This window comes from Carassius carassius, chromosome 3, assembly GCF_963082965.1.
Source record: "Carassius carassius chromosome 3, fCarCar2.1, whole genome shotgun sequence".
NCBI classification, from domain to species: Eukaryota; Metazoa; Chordata; class Actinopteri; order Cypriniformes; family Cyprinidae; genus Carassius; species Carassius carassius.
In genome coordinates, this window is record NC_081757.1 from 26861398 (window position 1) to 26881177 (window position 19780).

At 37.4% G+C, this 19780-nt stretch overlaps 1 protein-coding gene across 1 annotated transcript in view; it reads right to left on the reverse strand.

Moving 5' to 3' along the window:
- Positions 1 to 19780, reverse strand: part of iqgap1 (IQ motif containing GTPase activating protein 1) — a 42676-nt gene that overhangs the window by 3972 nt on the left and 18924 nt on the right. Inside the window, exons 3-28 of the mRNA XM_059534866.1 lie at positions 19602 to 19758; positions 19437 to 19514; positions 19181 to 19257; positions 17668 to 17735; positions 17171 to 17284; positions 16813 to 16991; positions 15532 to 15619; positions 15275 to 15438; positions 13651 to 13735; positions 13290 to 13453; positions 11282 to 11442; positions 10716 to 10840; positions 10457 to 10620; positions 5901 to 5991; positions 5596 to 5763; positions 5294 to 5436; positions 4959 to 5129; positions 4742 to 4825; positions 4455 to 4526; positions 4285 to 4354; positions 3107 to 3471; positions 2858 to 3021; positions 1873 to 2097; positions 1553 to 1693; positions 847 to 931; positions 38 to 270 (exon numbers count right to left, since the gene is read on the reverse strand). Coding sequence (XP_059390849.1) covers positions 38 to 270; positions 847 to 931; positions 1553 to 1693; positions 1873 to 2097; positions 2858 to 3021; positions 3107 to 3471; positions 4285 to 4354; positions 4455 to 4526; positions 4742 to 4825; positions 4959 to 5129; positions 5294 to 5436; positions 5596 to 5763; positions 5901 to 5991; positions 10457 to 10620; positions 10716 to 10840; positions 11282 to 11442; positions 13290 to 13453; positions 13651 to 13735; positions 15275 to 15438; positions 15532 to 15619; positions 16813 to 16991; positions 17171 to 17284; positions 17668 to 17735; positions 19181 to 19257; positions 19437 to 19514; positions 19602 to 19758 — 3636 coding nt within the window. The remainder of the gene's footprint in view (positions 1 to 37; positions 271 to 846; positions 932 to 1552; positions 1694 to 1872; positions 2098 to 2857; positions 3022 to 3106; positions 3472 to 4284; positions 4355 to 4454; positions 4527 to 4741; positions 4826 to 4958; positions 5130 to 5293; positions 5437 to 5595; positions 5764 to 5900; positions 5992 to 10456; positions 10621 to 10715; positions 10841 to 11281; positions 11443 to 13289; positions 13454 to 13650; positions 13736 to 15274; positions 15439 to 15531; positions 15620 to 16812; positions 16992 to 17170; positions 17285 to 17667; positions 17736 to 19180; positions 19258 to 19436; positions 19515 to 19601; positions 19759 to 19780) is intronic.

The following is a 19780-nucleotide window of genomic DNA, read 5'->3' on the forward strand; positions in this document are numbered from 1 at the left end:
AACAAAACAAACAGAAACCCTTTGATGTCACTTGTACCTAAATTTCTGGTAGGAGTTCGAGAGATATTCATTGATGGGGTTCAGATGAGCGTTGTCTCCCAGGAACATCTTGTTGGAGGCTGCGTGCTGCAGCATTTTGGCGATTGATCCCAGGTTTCGCCTCTGTTCGGTGGTCAGCTGTCCTCCAGCCGAGAGATCAATGATGTCAAAGGCATCAGGAGCCACAATGGCAGGGTTCATGTAGCGATAGTACAGCAGATTGCCCACAATCTTAAAAGATAACAGGGATGAGTATGTCCTCCTTTTTGTAAGCAAACACAACATCTGTGCAATTTTCTTTGTGCAATTAAAGATCCTCTGCTTCTAATAAGGGGGTAAACTAAATTACTGACAGAAAGAGAAGCAGCAAGGCAAGAATTAGAAAGACGTGGCTCACCTAGGTTGGGTGCTCATCAAAAACCTCTTGAAAAGGGTAGCAAGGGCCAATAGGAGTGCTGGAGCCAGGCCATAGAGAATGAGAGAAACAGACCAGGTGTGGGACAGATAGAGAGAAATCGAGAAAGAGGAACGTCTTACCAGAAGAGGAAATTGAAACCAGATTTATTATTCAAAGTAAGAAGACTGGAGTTTCACAACAGAAGTGAAGCACAAGAGCAAAGACATGCTCAGGATTCAGCACAATGTTCCACAGTGGGACAGAACTGATATGGAGAAGCAGCGGGTGCCCGTTTAGCAAAGAGGAAATCAGAGATATCTGAATAAAGACCGTCTTGTTTTGGGGACTGAAGCGTACAATTACATCAGCCAAACGCTGCACAAGAATAACATTGCTGTGATGTAACAAACCTTCAAAAGCTCATCCTCTGTGGCATCAGGGAACCTTTCGTTAAGTGTGTCCTTCAGTGTCTTGGCAATGAACCGCATACCATATCTACAGAGAAAATGAGTCAAACACACAGAGAAGTATAGCAAACATCAATAAGTCTACAACCAGTCAGAAATATTTCATTCATAATGTGATCCATAAAGGGCTCAAACAGTTACATGGTAATAGTTCTTGGATTATTTCAAGTCAAACGTAAATAAATGTTATTATGAGTTAGCATTTTGTAAATTCATAATTGTTAATTGTGCTCAGGTGGATTCAATGAATTATTTATTTGAATGATAGTTCATGAGCTATTAAAGAATTAATTGATTAAAGAGTCAATCATTGTATGTTATTTTTAGTCCAATTTGTGAAGAAAAGGTTATATAAAAGTAATGTTATTTTATGCGCTATTCTGCCCTTTTAGGTTTAGCTTTAGTAAAATGAAAGCAGCAGCACAGCGCCATTCTTTAACAGCGTTGTAATACTGACTTGTACACAAACATGAACAAAGAAACGGCTCATGTAACAGACATGTATTTGAATATTCAAATCTAGGCTTGCTAAAAGTCATTTTCATATATTCAAGAACAATTTATGGTAGGTGCAGCTAAAAATAGATGTTAGGCATGGAATTTCTTGATTGCTGAGGGAAATTCAGGTGGCGGGATTCAATCAACTCACGGGATTTTATCCACAGAAACAATTATGGCTGAGAGGAATTTGTCTGTGACTGTCCTCATGTTCTTAATGGAGGCTTCCAGCCGGGTTCGAACCTCCTCGTGACTCATTGCCTGTTCTGGAGTCACGTCATAGGGCAATTTACTGCAAAACAGGATTACACGTCATAGTTAAATCATTTAATACATTAAATTAATTAACCATGTTCATTTAAAACATCAACAAAAGTCTGAATACAAACAGCTGTGTCATAATTACAAAAGAAATTACTGAAAATATCTTTGCATAAATGGGGGGGAGAATATTGTGCTGGACACACACACCTGGCCTCTCCAGTTTGACTCTCCATCTGGTTCACCCAGCTCTTGTATATGTCAACTGGGTCAGTTTTAATGTTGAGCGCCTTGTCATCCATGATTTCCTTCACGACTGGAGCCAGGATCTGCCGGAGTGCGTTCTGACCTCTGGCTCCTCTGTTAAAGCTCACCACCATCTTAATGACTGTTGGGTTTCCTGTCACGATCTCCTGGATGTGGTCCACTTTTGATCTGCATTTACAAGACAGATATCACTGGGGGACCGTAAAAGATGCAAATGTGTCTTGATAAATAGTTAAAGAGTACAGTGCCTTGCGAAAGTATTCAAACCCCTTGTTTGTTTGTTTTTTTCATGGTTTGTAATGTTGCAGCCTTATTTTAAACTGCTTTAAATATTTCCCCCCCACATCAATACACTTCATACACCATAATGGCAAAGTAATAACAGAAGAGTCCTGGTTGTTCCAAATATCTTCCATTATGGATAATGGATGCTACATGGTTCTGTGAACCTTCAATGCAGCAGATTTTTTTCTGAACAGTTCCCCAGATGTGTGGTTTGATTCAATCCTGTCTCTGAGCTCTACAGTTAGTTTTTTTTTTTACCTCAGGGCTTGGTCTTTGCTTTAATACGCATTATTAGCTGTTCAACCTTTTACTAAGACGTGTGTCTTTCCAAATTATACCCATTCAATTGAATTTGCCACAGGTTAACTTCACTCGAAGTGTGGTAACATTTACAAACAAAATGAATGCTCCTGGGCTAAATTTCAACTGTCCCAGATAAGGGTATGAATACTTATGGAATCATTTTTTATCTTTAATAAATTTGCAAAGACCTGTTATTTGCTTTGTCATTATGGTATATGGAGTATAGATTGATGTGGTGAAAAAAGTAATTTTAAAAGCAGTTTAACATAAGGCTGCAACATAAAACGAATACTTTCGCAAGGTGCTGTATATAAAACGTTGAATATCATGCAGTTCCTACTTGATTTCCTCCTGCAGGGCCGTTTTGAAGAGATTGAGCAAGAGGTATTCCTCACGCTGATTGGAAGCGTAGTTGTACAATGTGAAAATGACAGAATCCATGAACTTGGTGGACTTGTTCTGTGGCATCTGAAAGATCAGCTTGGCCAGATAGGTTGGATTTGTCTAAGGAAAACAGAGAGGGAAATTAACAGGACCGCAGTAACGTTGATTTTCAAACAATTCCTGGATTAGAGTTGATGAGGTTTACCTGTAACAGGTAAAAGAGGAACTGATATGCCTCTAGCTTATCCCTCTTCTCTTTACTAAGAGCCTTCAGTCCTCCTTTCTGCTTGTTCATCATCATGAGGTTGGACAGCTCGCCCTTGTTCTTCTTGGTGAGCTTCTTGCTGTGAGAGACCACCTCCTGAAGGGTGATCTTGTTTTTCACCAGCAGGCCGATCTTGATGTCCATCAGATTAAGGTCGTTCTCCAGCTGCTGGTTGGAGCGGATGTTGGTGATCACCTCTTCTCTTAGCCGCATCAGTTCCAGCTCTTCCTGGAAGTCCTGGTCGCTGTGATCCAGCAGGTGGACAAACTTGCGAACGACTGCCATCGGAGGATCATCTGCGTTGACTGTTAAAGACAGGATTACACACTTTAGATTAGAGTCCAATTCTCACTATTAACTAACTATTAACTATGACTTTTGCCTCGATATACTCCAAATTACTGCTTATTAGTACTTAGTAAAGTAGTTGTTAAGTTTAAGAATTGGGTAAGATTTAGAATAAGGTCTTGCAGAACAAGACATTAATACATTCATTTAATTTAAGTGTTTAAAGTGAGAAGGTTAAATAAAAATCATGCATTTTAAAGTTAGATTTTGATGTTAAATCCACTATTGCATTGTATAGAAATATTCTACAGTCTACACACAGTATTAAGTTCCATTACATAAGTAGTAACTAATTAAATCACAGATAAATAAGAGTAATCCATTACTTTACTTCATCAAGGCAGAAGTAATTAAATTACAGTAACTAATTACTTAACTAATCACACCCAACACTGGGTATACAGTAGGTCACCCAAAAACAATTCTGTCATCCTTTACTCCTCCTCAAGTCATTCCAAACCTGAATAACTTTCTTTATTGTGCAGAAAAGATATTCTGAAGAATGTTGGTAACTAAACGGTTAACTTTCATCGTATGACATGAGGTGCAGAATTTTTCTTTTTGAGTGACCAGCAAGTAGAAAATAAATCATTTTTGGATGTGACATAAAAAAAAATTAATGAAACGTAAACTTCAAGTTTCAACAATTATCAGAAACAACAATTAAATGGCTTCAAAAGACAAAACAAGTTATGTGTATGGATATTTGAGGCGTGTTCTCAGTGAGAGGATGTGAAACAGAATTTGACAGAAGTACATGAAGTGCTTACTGAGTGTTTTGTAGTCATCTCTTGCTTTGTTGGCTCGAATGAAAGCCTGAATTTTCACCACATCATTTATCTGCGATGAGAAAATTGAATGGAGGACATTAAAGACTGACCACTGTGCAGTCAGAAATCAGAAAAACATACAAGTCCTTGGGTTTGGACTAAAAACTCACATGGTCTTTGAAGTACTGCAGACGATCTCTGTATTTTTTGCGAGCTTGATGCATCCTGACCATTGACTGAATCTACAGAAAAAAACATCATGTTTATCCAAAAACAGATTTTACATTATTCAAAATTTTCTTCACTGAAAAAAACCCAATGATTAGGAGGTGTCCAGCCATTTTTATGCCATGTACTCTATTTCCCAATCCTGACATTTATAGCACAGTCCTGACATTTTATCATGCAAAAAGTGTGACTCTTTTATTCCATCAGTATTTGTCATGTTGCTTCTCACCTTGACAGCATCATCAGTGTGATCCTTCAGGTACTGCTTCCTGTCATTGTAGTTCTTTCTTTCCTTATAGCCTCTCCAGTGGGCCTAGAATTCAAACAGAACCAGAAGGTCATGATTGGTTTGGCCCCAGAGCCACTGATGCTATTCTTGTCATCATTTACATTAATGCCTTCCGGTCTAGTTTAGGACTAAGTGAAGAAAGCAAGAGGAGAAAGACCTGTATGCATGTGACAGATGGCTCCTGAGACTTCAAGAACCCAAGACGCTCTTTCATTCCACGTCGCACCAGAAAACCACGGCACCGGGCCTGCATCTTGGCGATCAGACTCTCATTGGCCAACCATAGTTGTTCTCTGTTATATGCTGTGGTTACTCCTGACACAACAGACTACAAAGACACAGTAAGTTAATCAGGAAGATCTTTTTTTTTAACCACAACAAAACTGTAAAATTACAGTTATTATATTAATAGATATATTATAATATATCATAACATGTTGTAATATATTTTATTTAATTAATTGTAAAAATAAATACTGAATGAAGATGTACCTGTATTTCCTCCTTGTTGAGCTGAGTGTTGTTTGGAGTAAAGTCTGCAGGCTCCTCCCAGGTGCCTTGTCCGGTCTTGAGGTTATAGAAGTAGTTGTGTCCTCCCTTCACCCAATGTTTCATCCATTCACTGCCATTATCCCCTACCAAAAACCTCTATTACTCTCTCAGTCACAAAGTGTAAATGATATGACATGATATTAACAAATAGTTAAAAAAAAAAAACTTGAGTTGAAAAAAGAAATTGCACTTAGATTTGTTTGTACCAAATATCAAAGAATCAACCCAAGAGCCCATCTCACCTTCCTTTTTCTTGTCTTCTTTAATTCGAAACAGGTCGTCCTGGTAGGTCTGAGCACATTCAGACGTGACTCCGTACAGACCAGCAGCAGGTGAACGCAGAGCTGCCAGCGTCTGAGAAGAGTCCTTGTTATCCACAGCCTCATTAATGGACTGGATCGCCTGGGAGACTGAAGATGGAAAAGAAAATCATTCTTTAGATTCAAAAAAAAAAAGTCATCCTTTTATACAAGAATCATATTTATATTCAAACCGAGACCGAGTCAGACTAAACAAATAAATACACAAAGACAAATATGATTTTTACATTGCAGAGCATCCTCTGAGTCCTTGTTGGCTCTTAAGATCGCATCCTGGATCTCATCTAACCAAAGCACTGCAGAAGGATCTCCGCATTCCTGTAAAGACAAGAAAAAAACAAGAAGTAAATTACCAATGAGTAACCATTTCAAAGAATTCAATCAAATATAACTTACACAATTCATCTCCATTTTTTCATGACTTTTGCAGTAATTTTGATGCCCACAAGCATTTGAAAGATTCATGTAGCTAAATGTAACTTAACTACATTTACATGAACTACATTTCACACTTTTGAAATTGCTGATTTTTAAGGACCATGGTAACTCTGTTTAGAATTCTGTGCCACCAAACAGAACAGCAAAAAAATATATATATGTTTCCAAAAAGTACAAAATAGATGATCAAGCAATTCTAACTAGATTTCTGTTTGTATTTACATAGGAATGAAACTCATGTGGACACTAGGTGTCAGTCAAACCCTCTGTAGTGAGATTACAGTCCACCTGTTGACAGTTAAAACATTAATAGAATTACAGTGACAGTTAATTAAATTTACCCCAAAACTTCATTAACTCACCCTCATGTTCCAAACCTGTATGACTTTCTTTCTCAGGATCACAAAAAAAGCAGTTTTACATCTATACAATGAAAGTCAGTGGGGTCCAGTGTTGGTTTGCACCTCGATGACATTCACTGTATGGATGTTTTTAAACAGAGGAATGTTTATTGTGATTTAAGTAAAAAAATGTGGGTGAGTAAATAATGATATTTTGGAGTCAACTGTCACTTTAATTCAATTAAATGTTTTGAAGGGGTCATATGACGTTGCTATAAAGAACATTATTTGGTGTAGCTGGTGTAATGCAATGTGTTTATGCGGTTAAGGGTTCAAAACACATTATTTTCCACATAATGTACATTTATTGTTTCTCCTCTATGCCACGCCTTCTGAAACACGTCGATATGTACAAAGCTCATCGTTCTGAAAAGCGAGGTGTGTGTTGATTTCTAGCAATCCAGTGCATTGTGATTGGCCGAATAACTCAAGTGTGTGACGGAAATGTTACGCCCCTAACTATACTGTGATGCGTGTCCTAGCACGACAAGACAAAAACAATAAAAGCCTTCTGTAGTGTATCAATGCATATTTGTAAGAAACATATCCATATTCAAAATGTAATAAATCACTTGAATCTAGCTTGCTCTCACTGTTGTAAAACATGGAACATGGATATTTTTCTTACAAAAACACATCGATTTGCTACAGGAGGCCTTTGTTCAGCCCCTGGAGCCTTGAAAGACACTTTTTTTTTTTTACGGTATGGAGATTTTTATTTAATGTCTTTTGGACTAAAGGAATGCAACACCGGTTGAGTACCATGAAACAACTTGAAAGATCAAAAACAATTTTTTATATAACTCCAACTGGATTTAGTATGAATAAAGTCACATACACCTAGGATGCCTCAGAGGTGAGTAAAATGCAGCCTAATTTAAATCTTTGGGTGAACTAACCCTTTAACCAATGATTTTGGCATCTTTTGGAGGCCAAACAAAGTAATTTAGCTTTCACAACGAAACACACAGCTTTTCCACAACATGGTGGTGACAACAGCGAGAATAAAAGTTACACCCTCTTTCTTTGCTTGAACATTTGGGCAGCGTAATGCAAATCTTCCCACATCATGACGTAGACATGTTGGGACGTGTTCGAATGAACCGTTTGAGCACGCCGTGGTTGATTCTTAACTTTTATTAAGAAGATCTCTTTGGGTTTGAGACTTTAGTCTTTGCAACTTTACAAATCTTCTTTATGCACCAAGAGCTTGTAACACTCCAAAGAGAAAGGAAAATTTTAAATAGCATCATATGACCCTTTTAACTGTCAACAGGTACAGTATGATGTGGAAAAACAAATGCTGTATGAACTGGAAGAGACAGTGTTTCATTATTCATCAACATAACTCTATAAACACTCACTTTCAGGAAAATAGTAGTTTCCTTCTAGAAGTGCTGCAGAGAGCCATTAATTTTGAGCAAACACATGCTAATGAAGAATTCATTAAACCACCAGCAGGTGGTGCAGTTCCTTTATCATGATAGTCCCTGACCGCATGCTGAGCTCAGTTTCCGGAGCACAATTTGCAGCTCTCTGATTTGCTGAGTGCATCTGTCCGCCTTTCTTGCAAACGTACAGCAGCAAACCTGAGGGTGTGGCAAATTGTGCAACAGAAGAAAACGTTGTTCCTTCAGGGTTGATAAGGCTCCGCTTCACTGAGTTACATTTTATCGTCTGTATTAAATGAATGCTTGCTTTATTATAGCGCAAACAGGACTTAATGTGTCCCAGTGGGGTGGAGCAGAAGTGATCAGGATCTAAAGATGTGAATAAAGTCTGCCAACTGTAACTAAGGAAGTGAAAAAGGGTGTGGTGTAATGTCCAAGATTACATTACCAACCCTTCTGGGACTGTTTACAACACTGGATGATAAAAGAAGAACCACTTCTCTCTATTCCAGCGAAACTTTGCTAAAAATCATCGTGAAACACTTACGTAGGGAATTTAACACAGGATGTTATGTGAATAGTGATGTACTTCTGAAAAGCATACAGATTAATAATATAATAAATACATGTATGTTAGTGTGTGCGCGCATAGAATTTCACATAAACTTCCCAACGAATTCTGTACAAATTCTGAGTATGGGTCACCTTACTTGGCTGTATGTGCGTCACAAAAGTATTTCAAGTCAACTGCTCATTAATATTACACAATTCGTGATTTTTATCTTTTCATATTTTACTCATTACAAGAATGAGACTTTTTCTCTCTGTTTTTGATAAATTGTGATTACTGAAGTCAAACAGAAATGTCTTGTTACTGTCTTGTCACACATCACTCCATCTTTTGAGATTTTTGTTAAAAACATAAAATCTAACTTTTTTCCTCACCACTTCCTGTTTCAGTTAAGCGAGATCTTGTTTTAGCAGTGCTTTACACTTCACAGTGACCCAAGCTAGCGTAAGTGTTAGCGTGGAGGAGTGATGTCAGCGCTAAAAGCCCTTTACGGAGCTACGCCAGCTAACAGGACCAGAAATTTGCCCTTTTAAGGCAGAGAAAAAGTCATAAGCCTAGTTATTTCCGATGCTTGTGCAAATTACGGCGAAAGGAAACACTTTGTTTTTCCAGCCATGTTTTTTTTGGGGGGTAGCATGAGTTCAGCACTGACTTTGACAGCTATTATGAGTACAAGAGACAAAAATTGCTGTTCATGTGATCCTCTATTAAAAGAGTGGTTCGAGACATAAATGGGAAATATCACTGATCAAACTCAGAAGAACCGTTTTCATATGGGTGAATCAAAAAGAGATGCAGATTTTAGATGAGTTTTTTTTCCCGTAATGCCTCTGAAAGACTATTCTGGGTACTTTTTCTCAAGCTGTCATTGTTAAAGAGTGCTCTTGGCCTGAGATGTCGTCAGTTCTGCTCTGAACCACACTGGCACACTGCTGTGGTAAACCATGGTCTTCTCTTTGTCCATTCACCTGCATCCTTGAGGTTTCAGTTTCACGTCCACAGGAAACACGCGAGGCATGGCCTAAAGCACTGACTAAACATAAAGATAAAATATGCTACAGAACCTAATTCACTTCTTCATTGAGCCTCAGATTAGGACCAAAATGACCTATTTTCATATGCAAAAGTGGTGTGTATGATACCCGAGGTGTGAGCGATCAAATGAATCAAATGTTATTTGTACATATTATAGTCATTTGAGGATGTAAGGGGCTTCCTAATGAAAAGAACAGCGGAGGTGGCAAATAAAAGCCAGACCAAGTATGGGGGTGAGGAATGAGACCGTATGAGCTCAGATGATGTCATCAGACTAGAGTCATGAGAAGCTCACAAGACGCATGAGAGAGTGCGACTTTCAGATAGAGCTGCGTAATTAATAGAAATAAAACAGAAATTAGGACATTACTTAATGTAAATACATTCTCTTTTTTACAGTAAAGCACAGCACTGTGTTCTTTCACACGTGAGCAGCTCAGTAAAAAAATTTGATGTTTTCATATTTGGAAATGATGAAATTAACTAATATTACTACTATAAAATAAAAAGTATATTATTGTTTATTATTCCTAATACTTTATTTTAATATTATTATTATTATGTTTTTTATTATAAAAGCACAGCAAACCTGGCGCTTTTTGTAAATCACATTTTAAATAACAAATACAATTTCTATCAGAAAACAACACATTTTTTTTTCATTCCACTTTAAGACCTCAGACTTCCCTTGAACTGTTGGGCAAATAAACCAAACTCATTCAATGACCGATAAGAAAGTTTTACGTATCCTCATCAGTTCACAATGCTGTTGTGTTTTCAAACATAATTTTTTTTTAATAAATAAACTTCAATTAGCATTTGGACAAAAGGAAACAAAAACTAGACAAAAACCGGAATCGGATATGAGAAGATGAAAGCAGTGGAAGTGGCCCAACATGCTGAATGTAGGCTGTGTTATTGTTGTGGGTCTGTAAAGGTATACATACGTGGGCCTTCTCTCTCCTCGCCTGCTGCAGAATATCATAGTAATGCTGGGCCAAAGATGGATCTATATCTGTTAGCTTGGCGGCTGGGTTCTGTAAAGCAGCCATTGTCTTCTGTAGGTCACCCTCATCCAGAGCCTCGTTGATCAGACCAATAGCAGCAATCCCTAAAGTTTCGAGAGGACATGTACACTGTCCATAACGCGGCACTATCTGAGTTAGATCCATTTCCATTCATATTTAGGACGAATGTGTTGCTCACTTTCATGTTCCTCTTGAATAGTACTGTTGACCTGGTCCACACAGGCCTGGATGTCATTCCAGGTGAGATAGTCCCCACCCTCTTCACGCGAAGCTGCCTTCAGACGCATCAACTCATCAATATACCTGCAGGGAAACAACAAACAGTGGCTAAAACTAGGAGATAAATCAACACTCACATTTACAACCTCCATATTTCTAAGCAAAAACAAAAGGTTACTTAGTACGAGACCTGATTTTACTGATTTAGTCATGAAAAGTGGGCGCTGAATACAAGAATAGAGCCAGGCTCAAATGAGAGTTAGGTAAAGTAGTGTCCAAATAGCTATTTGGCTAATAGTTGACGATCCAATGGCCCTTGCAGCCAGTGACTTTCAGCTGAAAGTCATTTCAGAGGCAGAGTAAGATATTGTTATTTAATGAAAACATAAGATTTTTTATGAACAGCATGCACTGATAAAGCATATGAGATAAGACCAGGAATGTGTCTTAAAGTAAACAGGACCAATTCCGATAGCATGTTGACTTCAACCGGTCATCTCACTCTGAGCCGTCCCATACTCTCACCTCTGGGCGAACTCGTCCTCTACATTGCTGAGGCCGGTGAGGGAACTGCTGAGCTGCTTCCACACTGCTGCCCTGTCCCCAACATCCAGCGCCTCGTTTATCAGCACCACCGAAGACAGCATCTCCACAGCAACCAGCAGCTCGGGGTGTGACAAAGAGCCCTGCGCAGTCAAGCAATACATGAAAATCACTCAAACTAAACGGTTACAGGTCGTCCACTTATGTAAACCGCATGTAAATTATTGCTCTGTTCTAAAACCTGGTAAGCTGCTTACAATGGCAGCACAGGTGAGCAACTTAAATATGACCTACTCTGAAGTTAGCATCATATGTATCTCAGAGAAGGCAAGCCCATAATTCATTGTGACAAACTTAAGTGAAAAAAGAAATCAGCCAAGGCGAGAGAAATCAATAATATCATGGTATCAGATTTTTACTACAAAAAAATGTGATAAAGTTATTGTGAAACCTATAAAAAGTTTGAAAGAAAGAAAGAAAGAAAGAAAGAAAGAAAGAAAGAAAGAAAGAAAACAAAAACATCAGTCAATGCTATCAAATTCATCTTTAACTTTTTTTTTTTTTTTTTTTTTTTTTTTTTTTTTAAGGTTTTCTGCTTTTTGGCCAATGAATCACACTCAACATACAAGTGCAGGGTCGCAGAAACAGATTTGTAAACAAAAATGAACAAAAACTTGTTGATTACCACCCCGTTTTTTTTTTGTTTGTTTGTTTTTGTTTAGTTTTTTTACTTGTCTTTTTTTTCTCAGAATTGTGAATTTGTATCTTGCAATTTGGATTTCTTTCAGAATTTTAAGTTTATATCACAATTCGGAGAGAAAAAAAAAGTACAAATTGCGAGTTTAGATCTCACAATTCTGACTTTATTATTTGCGAATGCAAAAAAAGTCAGAATTGCGAGAGAAGTCGCAATTACCTTTTTTATTTTTTTATTCATTGGCCTCCATACTGTCAAGTAAACATCTACTCCAACATGATATTGTGCACCAGAAGTAGCTACCATAGACAGTAAAAGAAATGGACACAGCGACCCCATTGGAACTCAATTGAGACAAGTGAAGCCCATTTTTAGCGATTTTTAGCACTTCCATTTCTGACGCGCAGACTCAAACTAAGCTTGATGACATCAGCAACCTGTCTGACAGATGTAAATCTTCTAGTAGCTGTGCGTGCAAACTGCCATCGTTAATCTTGCAGAGATGGCGAGCTTGAGCGGGGAGTTCTTTGGCGTGAGTGAGCAGGAGTAAGTATTCTGATTATTCTGATATGGGCTTCTCTCTTGACGTCTCCCCGATTGCCTGCGAGCTTCTCCCCCTGTCTGTACGGTAATTTCTCTGCTGTGCGACAGAGAGTCGAGTGGTTATGACGCAATCGTTAGCCTATTTTTACAAAAGCTGTTTCTACGGGGCCATAATGTAACATAGAAGGTAATGGAGCCCTTTATACATTGTCGTGTATCTTTAGAAATAAATAATGGACAAATGGAGTCTTTAAACGCTTAAGATGTAAAGTTATTCGCTGTCAAAATGACGTCAAAATGAATGGGAGTCAATGGGATGCTAACGCAAGTGAATATTATCATTTGTGTACTATTAAGAATATTTAATTTTCTTATTGCGAAACCTTTGTTGACAATATTATCATTCAGAAAAATTCAGAAATATTAATAATAGAAATAGATTTACTGTTTCACAAAGTTCAAGAACATTTTACTAAATATTTGTGTGCCATGTATTTGTAAACTTGATGCTCTTATTAAAATATCATGACAGTAGCTTGGTAAGATGTAACTGCTAAATTCTACTGAAATCAAGAGCTTGTGCCTTCGTAGAGAACTTCAAATTGATCATTTATTAGAGGCCATTACCATTAGGGTGCTGCATTATTAAGGCAGCTCACTTTCTTCTGCAGTTATTGTCTCAACAGAGGGATGGTGACAGCAAAATAACCAGGGTGAGCTGAAAGTGTGTGGATGTGAGGGTGTTTTAACCTCTGCGCTCTGTTGTTGCAGGCTGGCGAGTTCTCTCTGGTACAGATCTGAAGCACTAGGGTAAACCTGCGGCAGTTGGGCGTCTGGGTTCATCAGTTCATTCACGGTTTCCTCTGCTACACTTTTTCTTATGGCAGCATTAATCCTCTCCACTGCCCGCAGCACTGAAACACACACACACACACACACACACACACGCGTCTTATTGTTCTTTTCAAAGGATTACAGCTGCATAAATGCAGCATAAATGAACACATAAAAAAGAAACAAAGAAAGCACTGGCGTCTTTCTGATGTACTGTACTCTGAACACACAAACGACTCGCAGGTTCAAAAGAATGTTGCGATATAGAAGTACACACATTTTTGATAGTCTGCTGCTTGTGCATTGGCTGCATCTACTCCAATCTGTAACTCCTCCTTCATCAGAGGCTCTCCTGGGGTATTCTAGGCATGAGGAAGAATGAAACAAGCCGAACGTGATGAGATTATAGAATTTAGAACTAACAGCTTACATGCAATGACATGCAATGATCAAGAAATCTGAAGCTGACAAAGATAAGCAACATTTTAACATTGTAATTGCCAATGTATGACTGCCAATATTTAGTGGCAATATTTAGTTTGTTTTTTTTTAAACCACTTTCACCACTCGTTTGCAGTTGGAAATTTTTTAATTATGTTTACAGATTTTTGTTTTAACCCTTTAACTGTCACCCCGTCCCATATACGGGACACCTACATTTACTTCACTATATTACAATTAAATCTAATCTTGACAAACAATATATCGTTGGAAAGGTCTAAGACTCCCGAATATATATTTTACTAATGTTTTGTGTTAAAAATGATGTAGGAAAAGTAATAGATTAATTTATGACAAGAGTGCACCCTCAAAAATCTAAATTATAACAGGAGTTTTGACCTTTGTTTAAAAAAAAAAAAGACTTCTTTGTTGCCTTTTTCTCTATCATATTTTAGAAATCATCAGAAATTATATATCGACTGAAAACTTAAAATCTCAAAAATCATCCTTTAAAACCCATTTTAAAATCAGACATTGCATTACCATGTAAACGGTACATCAATATCATGTTACAAAATGTTTTCATTCATGAATTATACATTTAAGTTTGGATCGTGCACTCTAAGGTCTATGTTCAAAAACGTGAGTGACAGTTAAATGAATACTTGTTCCTTTGAACTTTCTATTAATCAGAAAATTGTAGAAAAAGAAAATTCCACAAAACATTAAGCAGATATAATTATTGTCAACTACTTTTAACATTGATAATAATAACAGAAAAACAGCATATATGAATGATTTCTAAAGGATCACGTGACACTGAGGATTGGAGCAATGACTGTAGAATAAACTGCATTTCAAAATAAACTGGATATTGAAAAATGTTATCTGAAATATTAATATTATGACACATATTACTGTTTTTACTGTTCTTGATCTAATTAATGTAACCTTGGTGACCATAAGAGAGTTTAGCTTACAGAAAAAAAAATATACATTTTGTAAAATTGATATATTTCTTGAAATATACATAGCTATATACAGCTACGGCATCACACACCCTAAAATCATTCAACAAGACATTCAATATTATCTCCAGAAGTCAAAATCCGGTTAAGTGAGAAGTCCTTAATATCTACAACTTACTACATCTACAACACTATATTAAGGTTTTTTTTTTTAGAGTTAAGTAACACAAATAATTAATAACGAAGTACTTTTATGGCACGTCAGCTATTTCAGGATAAACTGTTTTTGCTGTTATTATGGTTACCACCATAACAAGCATATATTTCTGCTGAGCCCTAGGGTTTGTCACACACTCGTTGTTATAAGGGACTCTCTAAAAAAAAGAGACACCACACTACGCATATGCATTTCATATCTGGAATTTCCAAGGGACAATTATAAACTGTAGTACAAAAGTGTATTTTCCCCCACGGAGTAGCAGAAGCGGTTACCTGTTCCTTCAGCTCTCGATCGGCCAGCAGCTGTTTGAGGTACCATGCCTTGTTCGGAGCCTGCACGGACTGCAGGCCTAACGCAGGGGATCGCAGAGCATCATACAGCTTGTCCTCATCACCACTCAACAGCGCCTGTTCAGCTGAATTCAAGGCTTTGGTCACTGAGAAACAGCACGAACACAGAGAGTGCAGATCACAACATCAACCTCAGAAGAACACAAAGAACTGGAAGTAGATATGGCTGAGGTACGTACAGTTGACTTTGTTGACGTTTCCCTGGATTTCAGCATGTGTGAGCAGCTCATCATAAGCATCCCTTTCAGCCTCAGCATTCTCTCCAATCTACCAACGAAACATACATTTATACCATTATAGGCATACTAGGTTTCAATTCATACACAATGGACAGATAGCCTATTTACCAAATCTAAAACTATTTTTGTTAAACGACAAAAGCTGGAAAAAAAAAGAGATGAAAAACTTGATTAAGTTTTCATTAAGATAAATGAAGCTGATTAATTAAGCTGAAGTACTAAAACGGAAAATAAGTTAAACTTCAATAGAAATATTCAGAGGAAAAATAAATAAATGAATAAATAAAAGGGATAAGCAAAGTGACTAAAACTTAAATTAAGGAATATGGTCACACTTTATTTTAAGGCCCAGTTCTCACCATTAACAAACCATTGACTATGACTTTTGCCTCAAACTCCTAATTTGATGCTTAGTAATTGTTAGTAAAATAGTTGTTAAGTTTAGGTATTGTGCAGGATTCAGGATATAATATGTGCTTTATAAATACTAATAAACAGCCAATATGTTAATAATAGACATGATACTAAGAAACTAGTTAATAGCGAGAATTCAACCCCTTTACTAAAGTGTTACCAAAATTATACTAAAATGAAAATAAATATAAAAGCTACTTCATAATATTAATGAATACTGTAATAATATAAAAATAATACTGAAATTACTGATTAGCAGTAGTTTTTAAAATGACTGGACTTCACAAAAAATACTCTAACAGTTGATCCCAGTATAATCTGACAAAAGAATTTGACAAGCTAAAGACACCAAGAAGAACAAAACATACATAACATGCATAAATATTGGGTTAAAAAGTCCATTTTGCATATTTATGTAATTATTTATCAGTTCTATTATAATTGATATTTTGCAGTACTGAATAAAATGCAAGTACGTCTAATGCATATATTTCAGTGGTCTTGTTGCAAAGCAATGACAGGCACATGCCATGCTGCCTGAATTTGATCAAAGTTAGTTATATATTTCAGTGAAGTTTATCAAAGATTGTAGACGGGGTTGATGTTGATTATAAATTTGCATGAAATTTATTTAGTAATTCTGCTGTCTATTTAGAGTAGCCTTCACATCACACTTCTGATGCCTTTAATGCTATCTACTTAGGCAGGTCAGTGAGTTTTGGAATAGAGATAGTGTGTGCATATATTACAATACACCCTTAGTTGCCCAAATATAGCAAATGTTTCTCTGTAAAGCAAAATGCGTACTCTTTTTCGGGAGCTGGCCACTTTCTCAGTCTTGGCCTGGAACAGGGTGTCCTGGTACTGCTGGGCAGCGCTTGCGTCCAGCTGCAGTAACATGGCGTTTGGGTTTCTCATGGCAGCTAGAGTGCCCTCGGGGACTCCGTGGTCAATGGCATCATTGATGGCAATAACCGCAGCGTGCACTGAATCGTTGCAACAGAAGAAAGATCAGATCTTTTGAGCTCGAAGCAATGTTAAACAGATCGTAATTACTGTGCTGTTAAACTCTTGGCTGTCTAAGTTAAGTCTAGTTAATTATGTTTGCAAGAGAAGGAGTTGTGCCAAAAAGCCAAGAGTAAATCGACTTTGAAACAGTGCTCACAGGCTGCTTCGTCCACTGATAGCTCGTTGGCTAAGATCCCGCCAATTTTGCTGAACGCTGGCATTTGAATATTGTACTTCTCTAATTCAATCTTCATGTTGTTGATCTCCTCCTCTGAAAAGACAAAACAATATGCAAATAACATAAAAATGGAGATTATTTGGCTCGGTGGAAAGCATCATTCATTATTTTATACTGGACAGGCTCTGGATAAATATTGTTATGTCACGCTTTAATAAGCATGGTAACGTAATCTTGGCTTTGCATTTTTCCTTGCTTTGATGTGATTGGCTGGACATTGTTCTCAAAATGTCTGGTAAATAATGTTTTCCATCCATGGACTTGGAAGGCAGTTTCAGGCCAGCCAAAATGGCAGGAAACGCACATACAATTGCTAATGATTTTCACATTGACCACAGCTCCTGGGAACAGTGGCATTTCCAGCTGTTACTGAACAAACTCAAGCTTCAGTATGATACTACAGCGAGCTGACTCACCTGTGAAGGCCACCTTGCCATACAGGTCTGTAATCTGGGGCGCAAGCCCAAGTTTAAACAGGTAGAGGCTGTTGAAAATAAAAACAGAAAGTGAATATGAGAAACAAATTTACCAGTGGACAACTACCTTATTCCATAGGTGTGTGTGGGAAAAGACACTACTAGGAAGAGAGTCAGATGTTATCTGCATGGCTTTCAAGTTTCACACACACATCCCTTCATCAATATCAACTACAAAGACCAACTGGATTTAGTGCCCCTCACCCCACGCCAGGCCTCTGCCAGATTCTCGCCCCCTGAATGCTGTTATTTCCTGTGTCTGAAGGCCAGATTTATGGCCTTTGGGCCCAGTGTCAATTCTGCATTGAGCTGTAATGTGAGAGTTACTAATGGCAGGATTCTCTAGCCTCATGTTAAGTGACTCAGCAGAAACCAGAACAGGTTTCCTCAATAATTCTGACTCATTAATTCTGAGATGAGTGTAGACGCAGATTAAATCTCACAGTGTCATACTCTTGCGCTTTTATCACGATTAATTTCTTAAAAAAGGAGAGTGGTTGGGTCTAAGTGTATACATATCATACTTGAATTGGAGAAGCAACTTTGAAACTGCAAGAAGTTATTTAAAGTTAAATATCTGTAGGCAGACAGTTTTTATTTGCAACAAAAAAACACATTCAACCCATAAAATAACACTAAATACAACTATTAATACTACAAATGCCCCAATTCTAAAATTATTTTGTTCAAAGTGAACTGGTTCATTTAAGCCGAAAGTCACTAAAATGAATGAGACATTAAAAAGGAAATGTCTAACTGAATACACTGCCAAATGAGTCACTAACACAGATTCGTTTTTATACCAGCATTAAAAGTCTGGGTTTGGCCCGTTTTAAGAAGTCTCTTATGATGACCAAGGCTGCATTATTTGATTAAATATACAGCAGTATTGTGAAGTATTACAATAAAACATTTTTATTTTTTTATTTTTATACATTAAAAAAAGTAATTATCTCCTATAATAGTAAAGTTGACTTTTCAGCAGCCATTTTTCCAGCCTTTAGTGTCATAAATCTTTTTAATATGCTGATTTGCTGCTCAAAAAACATTTTTTATTATTATCATTTGTGCTCAGTTCAGTTGTGCTGCTTCATATTTTTTTGTGGAAACTATGAAAAATCTTTTATAACACTAAAAAATATTTTTACTGTCAATGTTTGAATAAAATTTGTACAGACCCCAAACTTTTGAATGAGGTTGTTTGTAAATACCCAACTGCTAAATGCATGAGAGATCCATTTAGAATAGTGAAATTAAGTTAGTTTTTAATAAGTGCATGTAGAACTGTGGCAATAGTGAATGCATACATACCATAACAACATTTTTTAACAATAAACTCTACTATTATGAACACAACTGAATTACTGCAACACATATAAGCTACTAGCAACACTTCTTTTGGTTATTTCTCCTGAACAAGAGATTTGAGAATAAGCCCACAGTGATAGGGTACCTCAGAGCATGTATGCAGTAGATGCAGCGGGGCATGTTCTTCCTGTCGTAGATGTCTGTTGTCTCAGGATAGAAAATCTGACAGGGACAGACAAGTACATGCATTAGGATTCAATGAGACTGAATGCAGCATTGTTGCCAAACATGGGAAAGAGGTACATAGGCAAGTTCTATCATGTTAGTGACTCAATAAAGCAGAAGAAATGCCACTAATGAAAGAAGTAGGCAGTCTGGTGTTCACCATCTACACTCCTCACCTTAGGGAGGCCCTTATCTGTCATTGCATTCAGCCATTGGATGATATTGTCTGTGTGTCTGAAATGGAGCCCAGTGGCCTACAAGTGGGACAGAGAAGAAAGCAACAAGTGAATCCAAACGGTCTGCTATTTTCATATCAGTGCTATTGAAAACTTCAGTCTTACCTTGTAGCGTGTTTGTTCACGGTCATATATTCTTTTGAGAGAGACCACATTAGGAGCAAAGAAGTTCCCCAGCTTGGCCAGGTACACGCCATTCCTCAGGCCCTCCTCCAGCTCGGTGGTGGGCGGGAGATCCTCATTTAAACACGCTTCAATCCATCTGAAACATAAAAACACATGGC